The sequence below is a fragment of the Olea europaea genome, chromosome 2, assembly GCF_002742605.1.
Source record: "Olea europaea var. sylvestris chromosome 2, O_europaea_v1, whole genome shotgun sequence".
Classification (NCBI taxonomy): Eukaryota; Viridiplantae; Streptophyta; class Magnoliopsida; order Lamiales; family Oleaceae; genus Olea; species Olea europaea.
Genome location: NC_036238.1, coordinates 14,519,236 through 14,529,231, shown reverse-complemented (window position 1 = coordinate 14,529,231; position 9,996 = coordinate 14,519,236). Strand labels below are relative to the sequence as shown.

Genomic DNA, 9,996 nt, shown 5'->3' with positions numbered 1-9,996 from the left:
ATGCAAGTCTGGAAGATAACGTTCTATGTAGTCAACATAAGTAATAGCTTGGTGCATTTGATATAATTCTAAACATAAATAAAGCCAACACGTTTTCAATTATGTAAAACTGTTCCTAAAGACGTTCTCCAAAATGTTGAATTTTGAAACGCATCCACCATTTTAAAAGTTCTCAGATTCCATGGGAAGGGATTGCTGGGCTTGTTTAGGTCAATGTAAAATAATGTTACTGTTAAAAGTGACAGCAATTTTGGAGTTCTGTCTACCAACTATTTAAATTCTTAACTTGATGGTATTTTCCGTTGAGAATTCTTGCAGCATTGATGAACTGCAATGAATAATCTCAAAACTTCCATTGTAACGAGTATTTATTGTATATATTGCATTGAATTCAATGGAAATTTGTAATTAACCTTTGACTTGATAATTAATCTCTGACCGATTGAGCAAGCAAGAAATTTGTCAAATTTTGTCAAATGGAGATAGTTATGCTCACAAATTGAGTTAAAATTTCCTGATCAAAATTATCAGTCCAACTTGCTATCCACCCAATAATTCATTGACACGTTACTTCAAATTAACATGTTTAACTTTTCTCTCACTCCACTTGTGCTTAAAAATAACTATAAAATGATGTATCAATTAATTATTGGTGGACAAAAGGTTGTATAAACAAATTTGGATAGCACGTCTCAATTCAAATTAGTATGAGTTGTAATATTAATGAACTGATAGATATAAAATTTGATGAATCATCTTTAATGTCATATATTATTTTTCAAAATAGTTAAAACGATTCATATTATTGTGAGTTGTAAAATTTAAATTCGAGAAATTTTCTAGAATCTGTTTGGGCAAATAAGTTAAGATCTTGTGATTATATTTTAAAGAATTTTTCCTAGCCGAGTTCACTGAACCCGACCAAATGTCTCACAAAGGGTGGGCCCCACCTGAATAAAAAAAGGCCAAACATTAACCCACTCAAACCCCCTCCCTACCAATTGTGTGTGTCTTGTAAAGCTCCTGTGAAGGTACCTCTTGTACGTCAAGTGGGGTTGTATTTCAAAATAGCTGAAGCAATTCACATTATTTTGAGGTTTAAAATTTAAGGCCTAAGATATTATAAGCAAAAATTTCCAAAACTCATGAAACATTTCCAAAATAGTTGAAGTTCTCTGGATTATTATTGAGTCCTATAATTGACTTTTCAAGATTTATTTGGTTGGTGAAGATAAGATTTTATGTCAACTTAAACATATATTACAATACAAAATAGTTGAAATATCACTACTAAAAAACATGGCTTCAGGCACGGATTTTTCGTTTCTAAAGTCACGATATTCGTTGCTACTAGTCTTTACCAACGGAAAAATATCGACTGAAATTCCATTGCTATTTTAAGGGTTGCTGATAGTGTATTAGATTTACCAACAGGATTTCCGTTTGTGAATGTTTTCCGATTACCAACGAAAAGTCCGTTGGTAAAAACCTTGTCATTTCCAAGAGAAATTCCGTTCGTAAAAACCCCATCATTTCCAACAAAAATTCTGTTCGTAACAGTCTTTTATTGAAGTTGGTAAAACTTTCTAATTACCAACGGAAATTTCGTTGGTAAAACTCTTTTCATTACCAACGAAATGTCCGTTGGTAAAGACTTTATAATTGCCAACGGAGATTCCGTTGGTAAAAAGTCTTCATTACCAATGGAAATTCGTTGATGAAAACATTATCCTAATTAGTAAAATATGGATACCACCAACTGAATAATTGACCAACGAACGATCCATTGCTAAAATTATATTCTTATACTTCAATACCAATGGAAAATCTGTTGAAGAATCTTAACTTATTATTTTTTTATTAAAAATAATTAAAAATTTATACAACCCACTAATTATTAATTTTAAAATGCATTAAATAGTCAAATTATTCAAAACACACTAAAGCTTTAATAGATTAAATTATTACATCGAAATTCCGAATTTCAAATATCATGTCTCACATATCATCATTTCGTGATCTTGAGCTAGAAGGAAATTGTAAATTAGGAATATTTAGTTCCTTGAGCATGCTTCGCACTGTTTCTCGCATCTCAATCTCGTGATTTCTTTTAACTCTTTCAAGACGTATAGTGAGATAATCAATCCTTTCGTTGTTCTCGTCTATTGTATTTCATGCAATTGCTAGTTCTGACTTCAAATTATTCACCTATTCATCACGTGCAAGTATTGAACGTCTAGGTGAAGTAGGTGTACCAAGAACAAATGAAGCAGGTTGTCTAGGACAAAACCCATAAACACGACCTTTAGATGGACCGTTGACAGCATCAATCCATGAATTAGAATCGAATGTGTTGATTATCCCTAACAGTACCATACTTGGACTCGATTGCAGTATTATAAGTATCCTGTGGAAAAAAATATATATATATCTTACTAACTATATGAACAAACTATGAAGTACATGAACTCTAATTGTACTTACATGAACTCGCTTGGATTTTTTATCAACAAAATGGCGAAGTCCTTGATTCTTCCAGTGAGTATGACTGAAAAACTCTAATTGGGACATTGGACTATCCATATCCTTCTCCTAAAATATGCAACTCATTAATTACAATCGATTAAAAATACACATGAACTTTAAAACATAAAATAAAAATAGTATGAAAAAAATATACCAATCTCTTATTAGTAATCACAAAGGAGATTGAACTAGCAGTATGCTTCTACATTTTACCATCATGTCCTTGTGCAAGACGATTTTCCTTGGCAATCTTCGCATTTTTTTTTCCATTTTTTAGTATTCCAAAAATTCACAAGACTATCCTAATGCTCTGCTCTTATCCAACGTGGGCCATGTCCTTTCCAATGAGCAGGATTACGCTTTGCTTTCTCGCGAGCATCATTCATCATATCTCTATATCTATCCTTCGCTGTGACCTTCTATGTGTCATACACATCGATAGTGTTCGCAGTCGGCCATACATATTTATCCTTATATATAAATAAAAAATCCATTCATGGACCAAATGAATTTAAAAAATTTTCAAATATAATAAATAATAATTACCATAAATCGATCCCATAAACCATCTCTTATAGATTGTGGCATTGAGCAAAATGTGGGATATGGACCATCAAAATACGCTTTCATGGTTGCGGTGATGTCACGGGGTATGAAAGTTTCACCAAAACTATATAAATAATAGAAAAAAACATGATTAAGAAAAAGTCGATGAGTTACACAACCATATAAGAAACATGAAATCTTTAAATGTTATCTTCTTTAACCATAGAAAATATGTTTATCTTCTTTAAAAAACATCAATGTAATAAATGTTATCATATTTAACGACAAGTTACTATATTTTAAATAAAAGAAGAAAATACAACTTATAAAAGAAAGAGGGCAATATAAAGCACATTGATTGGTTTAAGAATCAAAATAACATATGACGAGTTTACATATGTTTTGAAAATTGCTAGTGTGAGATATGGCAGCTTCATCTCTTTGTTTCTCTCCACATTAATCCCTATGTCTTAGCTTTTTGAGTCTCAACATCAACATGCCTCAACTTCAGTGCATTACTCACTAATCATGAAAGAATTCATAAAATATTCATGCCCTCTCATAACAACTATTTAACTTGATTTTCTTCATAAATTAGTACTCGTTCTATTTGTCATTTTACTTGTGATTTGAGGTCGAAACATCTCACCATGTGTAAATATAAATATTAGCTGTTAAAACAAACAAACAATAAATATATCATCTTTTTTCACCATCACATAATAATTAGTTTCATTTGTTTAACATTTAACAAAGTTCTTCTCCCATTACAAATACTAACATGTATGTTTCTAAATATATAAAATCAATTGAAAATAAATGTATACTTACGTGCTATTTGTAATAGTTATTTCGTTACGTTGTAATCGATGAGCAGGCATAGGAATACCACGATTAGGACCCTGGTCCTATTTCTAGCTTTGGGCAAATCATCTGCTTGCTCACCTCCCAACTCATCGTTGAGAGTACTAGGATCATAATGTTCATTATTACTCTGTATAGACCTTGTACCACCCCCCACGTCTTGATTTACGCTGCCTTGCTTGACTAGATGTACTTCCTCCTCTAGTTAGCAACATCCTACATGCTAAGTAAATTGATTTGATATTATCGAAGTTTGCGCTTACATTTGTATTTGATCAATCTTTTAGTTTTTGTATATTCAAAGAACAATGTTTTAGTTTATAAACAATGATTGTAGTCAATTAAAAGTGTGAAGAGAAGCAACTTGTAGCTAATAAAATCTCATCCATGGTTTTAATTAAGATAAAAGAAATTGTACAGGCAAGAATGCTTCCCCATCATCATTCCTTGTTGGTTAAATTATTTCCTTTAGTCAGTCCAGTTTTGTCCTTATATCTTACTAAGCGACATCAAGTACATTTGAAAGATGGATAATTAAATATACCTGTCACCTTTGGGCCTATTAGATCCAGACATATTTTCTTGATAAAGTTCATCATCCATGTGCTCATCTTCGACCTCCCATAATAAATTCATTTGTAAGAAAACCCTTATCCACTCATCGCCACATGCCCACATCCAACTTCGATCCGATGACATACTGCTAATAACTAAAAGTAAATAATTAGACATGATATTGAAGTATCGCAAAACTAAAATAAAAGAATAAGCTTTGCCAAGCATATTTTAAGTAGTAAAACATATATAGTCAATTAGATAGTAGTAGATTTCAGTCTGTACGTCTTTACATGAACAAATATACTAAGAAAAAGCTTCTATACATAACATGACAAAGTAAAAATTGTGATGGCAACAAATAGCTAATTTGTCCACTTCAAATTTGAAAATAGAAAAATAATATGAATGTTTCATTCAAAATATTCCCTTCCAGTATTACTTTTTTTTTTTTAGAGTGAAATTACGTAGTAAATCATTAACAAGAGCTTCAAAATTCAGTATCTAAGAAAAAAACCTAATTTCAAGACAATATGTGTGCCAACGCTTCATATGTTCCAATACGATGCCCAAAAAATCAAATAATCAGTTGAAGCAAAACCAATCATGAAAAGGAAAAACACCTCATAGAGGAATAAGCGCATATATTTATAACTGAAGAGAATCAACCAGTAGAAAGCCCTAGACAATTGTTGTTCAGGATTCAATCAATGGAATGTTTGCATTGAGTTTTTGGCCACCCTTTTTCTGTATAGACTAATCAATAAAAGTAGATTTACAAAAGCAATGATAACAATTTGAATATTTGTAAATCTACGGCAAATATTGAAGGAAAATCGAAAAACAAAGGAGGGAAAACATAGCGGTAAAAATGAGATCAAAAATAAGGGAAAAAAGAATTCTCAACAAGAATAGGTACATATTTCACAATCAATTGGCATATACCTCTGCTGATATGTGGTTGAATTTCAATAAACATGAAAATTCACTCGAGAAAAGGGCAAAAGACATGGATAAAATTTGGGTAAAGTTAAGGCTAATAAATAATATCAATGGGCTGGTTGGGACAGCTGCTGCTTCAGGTAGGATTGCACCTTAGGCAGGCGCGGAGCCAGCACCCGGCGAGGGGGCGCGGCCGCGCGTGTTGGCTTCGCCGGAATCTTCAAAGTCGCCGGGGAAGGAGTTGCAGTCTTGCAAAACCGCCTGGTCACTGGTCAGTGTGCTGCAGCCATTGGAGAAGAAGGAAGAAGGAAGATGAAGGAGCCGGCCCTTTTTTTTTCCTTTTTTTTTTTTTGGTTTGGGCTTTTGTAAATATTAAATTTTGGGCCTATTATTATTTAATTTATTTAGCCCAAAAGAATTAATCCAACATATGGCCTTGAACCTGTTACCCATTTCATTTGGCCATTTCCTTTACATTTTCAATCGCCAGCAGACGAGCTCAAACAACGGCTCTCAGATCCATTCCAACTTAATTACAGAAAATGATTTTAAAAAATCTTTCTTTGATGAAAAAAATAACGGTAGAAGCCCCAGTCCTAAATGCTAATTTCTTATTGATGGTGATTATAAATCAATAAAGACACTGAATCAAAGATTTAAAGAAACCCAATAAAAATCTACATATTGACATAGAAAAGGTCAAAAATCTTAGACTACGGGGAGGATAGACCTAAAATTTATAAAATCAAGGTTTTGTTTTTGGTTTGACGGAAAAATCTTTATTTATTCATTGTACGTTTACGGGTGTAAGTATGAAGTGCAGAGACTAATGGGTTATGAAGTGGAACCAGGAGGGAATTTGAGACAGTCTAACGAAATCTGCGGTATAAATTCTGGAGGCTCTGTGTAGGAAATTGTAGAGAGAGAGGTGGAGAAAAATTCAGGTGGCTTTGAGCATTCACTAGTGGGGTGTGGTGGAAAAGTGTTGTGCTACAACTTCTGTTAAATTTTTTCTATACTCATTGACTTTATTAGAATGGAAAAAATGTCAATTAAAAATAAGTTTGGATAAGCTTAGAATGTTTATTATAAGTTTTGAAAATAATTTCGTCAATTGGTATTTGGTAGAAGTGAAGTTTGATTGGTTTGTGTATGCTTAAAAGTAAGGGAAAATTGCAATTGAGGTATCAAATTTTTAGTTTGTTAGCAAACTTGACCTAACCCTTTCTTTTGTACCAATCACGATATCAAACCTTTTAAAAACTTGTTGTTGAAGTCCAAATGGATGGAAACTATTAATTTGACCGTTAGTTGGCCAAAGAATTAATATTGACCATTATTTTGACTAATTTTAAAAGGATAAGATGATAACTTTACATTTTTCAATTGAAAACGAAGATGTTCCACTCCATCCCATTCTTTCCTAACTCTTTATCCCAAAACTACCACTAATACCAGTGGTCGCACCCACCCAATGCCGATGTCACAAAATAAGAGTCAATCTCCAATAAGAATATCAATGAAAATAAGGGAAAAAAGAATTCTCAACAAGAATAGGTACATATTTCACAATCAATTGGCATATACCTCTGCTGATATGTGGTTGAATTTCAATAAACATGAAAACTCACTCGAGAAAAGGGCAAAAGACATGGATAAAATTTGGGTAAAGTTAAGGCTAATAAATAATATCAATGGCCTGGTTGGGACAGCTGCTGCTTCAGGTAGGATTGCACCTTAGGCCACTCCCAGAATGATATTAAACAAGTCCAAAAGCATTTTCTTAATCTTAAAGGCAAGTTTTTACTTTTCAAAAATCACGCCAAACGAACCCTAAACACATGACCGGCCATTGTATTGACAAATAATCTTAGCTGCAGAACACTAAAGCATTACAGATGTGCAAAAACCAAATATTTCATTGTGTTAACCAATGCCTTCAAAATAATAAGCATAATTTACACAAATCAAATCGTCAAATTTTGTGAACGTAAGCATCTATTTCTATTTGGCATACTTTCCTATCCTTTTATTTTTTTATTTTTATTTTTTTAGTATAGGCCAGAGAGATTCGATATATTTTTATTTTTTTTTACCACAAGCAAACATAATCACGAGAATAAATCCAACCTTTGATTTTAATCATCCAATGGGTTCATAAAACTGTGATCAAATCAAGTGGGTATGCAACGTACTCAAAAAGATGAAATCCAATCCACAATTCTATATTATTCTAAGAAGCCAAAAATTAGAAACACCAACAAATCTTTAAGAATCAAAAAAAATATTTGGAAACCAGAACATAGATAACCTCAAAAACTCATGTCTCGGAATCTTATACAAAAATAAAAAATCAAAATCAAACACAATAAAAAAAAAGGCCATAATTACAATGATGCTGCTAACTTGCCTTAAAATTTTAATTGTGGAAACAAAGAGAGGCAAAGAAGAAAGGCGTGAAAACAAGGAGAAGATGAAGGTGAAAATCTCGTTAGGAATATGCATCTACGTGGAAGAAGGGACAAATGGATGAATTTGCTGGTGATATTGAGAGAAGAGACGGTCAAATTCTTGGAGAGGCAAATAGAATTATTTTGCAATTTGTGAGAGGTGATTTGAAAGATGGGGAATTTGGCCAGATGACCCACTTGGACAATGATTTTGGACAAATAGTCTTTGACCATCATTAAAATGGAATAAAAAAATTTAAAATGTTTTAATTGATAAAATGACAAAATTGTCCTTCAATTTATATCAAATTATTCACCCAACTTCTTTCATTTCACCTTCTTCTTTCTTCTTCCCTTTTCCTGTGAAACCCTATTCCCCAAACTTGAATTCCAAACCCATCTTCTTCACCTTAATTTTCACTATATTTCAATATTACAAAAAACTTTTCTTTGACTCTAGTTTATTTCACATTACTTTACCCTCTCTTTGGTATAAGTTAAGACAACAAAAAAGGTAATTTTTTCTACGATTTTTTTTTCTTTTTTGTTATTTTAAAATGTGATTTTGTGCTTCCATTACTATAGTTTTATAATAAAAATTTGTGAAAATTGCATTTTTTTTATGATTTCGTGATTTATTTGTATATTTAGTTTAGTTTTAGCTGAGTTTTTTTAATGTGAATGGATTTTTGATACATTTGGGGTTTTGAAGATGATGGGTTAAAAAAAATTCATTTACTGGCATTGCTATAAATCGAAATTGTGATATGTAAATGTACTTGTTCTTTAATATGCCTTGAAACTTAGAGACTTGCATTAAGAATAATTTGATTTAAATAATTCGGCATTTTTAGGAAAATTCTTTATATAATGTTTTACTGTAATTCCTATTTTATGTGAGTTCTATTATTAAACTTTACACTTGTTGATTTCAGAATTTTTTCATATTATATTTTGCCTATTTTTACCACAGTACCCTTATTTGTAGATTGGAACTTCACCTACTAAATAATGTATATAAGTTTGCAATTTAAAAGGTTGTGTTTCCCCTTGACTTTATTGAATCATTTTATTCTTTAGTTGCGTAAACGTTGTATCATTACGCCTACATTGATTATTACTTGATTTGACTTTGATTTACCTGTTGTTCCAAGAAAGAGAACTAGCATTGAAATCGTTTAAAAGAGAAAACACACTAATTTTGGTTGTGACAGATATGGCAGGTCATGGCCTTGATATTCCCTACATTGCTCACGTATCAACAAAGCCACCAGCTGATTTGATAAGCCAATCAAGAGGTACCCATTGGCTGATTTGGTTTACAAGTCGAGCTCCATATAGAGGTAAAAGTAGACGTGGTGTGGGCATTTTGGTGGTCGTGATTTTAGAAGTGATAACTCTTATACTCGGAGTGGGGAAAGCACATATTAGTACAGTGGTAGTGGTTGAAATAATGTTAATTATAGTGGTGGGGGGTATGATTCTAGTGTAACTAGAGCTTAGGATTAGCGTTTTACAGTACCCCTCAAAATTATTTTGTTTCAAGGTATATATATTTCTCACTCGAGTTTGAGAATTTTGATATTTTGAAGAATGTAAAAAACTTGTAGATTACATTTGAAAATGCGCATATCAATAGGATGACTTTATTCCAGGGGATGAATTTTTTTCTGTAGGATATGTTTGTCTTTTGTTAAATATTGACGTGTATCTTTATTGTGTTATGTCTCAAAAAAAGACATAAGTGTCATTTCTGGACTTATAAGTGTATATGAGAACGGCACAAGTGACATTGCATAAATTATAAACTTTCATTAAAACAATACAAGTGTTGTTGTTGGACTTATATAAGTATCTATGAGGGTGGAACAAATGTCGTTACAAGCAAATGGGTTAACTTAGTTCAATACTCCATATTCTATGTCACATGATCTAGTTTTCTTGCATAATTTAGAGATCTAGTGCTTGAGGATGAAAGGTCATTGAGAACGATACTTGTGTCGTTACTAAAATGAAAAGTTCTAAGAGAATGGCACAAGTGTTGTTTAGAGGATGAAAAAGTCATTGAGAACGACACTTGTGTCGTTACTGATCTTGAAAAGATATAAAGAAC

At 32.1% G+C, this 9,996-nt stretch overlaps 1 protein-coding gene across 5 annotated transcripts; it reads right to left on the bottom strand.

Moving 5' to 3' along the window:
• Positions 1-1,941: 1,941 nt before the first annotated feature.
• On the bottom strand, positions 1,942-5,752 carry LOC111411819. 5 transcript variants are annotated; one of them, XR_002705913.1, is made up of 6 exons: positions 5,437-5,752; positions 4,481-4,646; positions 3,904-4,159; positions 3,073-3,196; positions 2,485-2,996; positions 1,942-2,407 (listed from the first exon to the last, which is right to left on the bottom strand). XR_002705913.1 is itself a non-coding variant. In XM_023042439.1 (5 exons), exons 1-5 carry the CDS (start codon positions 5,468-5,470, stop codon positions 2,339-2,341), a joined length of 501 nt encoding a protein of 166 aa, XP_022898207.1. In that variant the 5' UTR covers positions 5,471-5,752; the 3' UTR covers positions 1,942-2,338. The 5 variants fall into 5 exon arrangements, 2 of the variants coding, with proteins under 2 accessions (XP_022898207.1, XP_022898213.1); XR_002705912.1 differs by lacking the exon at positions 3,904-4,159 and having other exon boundaries at positions 2,485-2,592; positions 2,681-2,996; XR_002705910.1 differs by lacking the exon at positions 3,904-4,159.
• Positions 5,753-9,996: the final 4,244 nt, after the last annotated feature.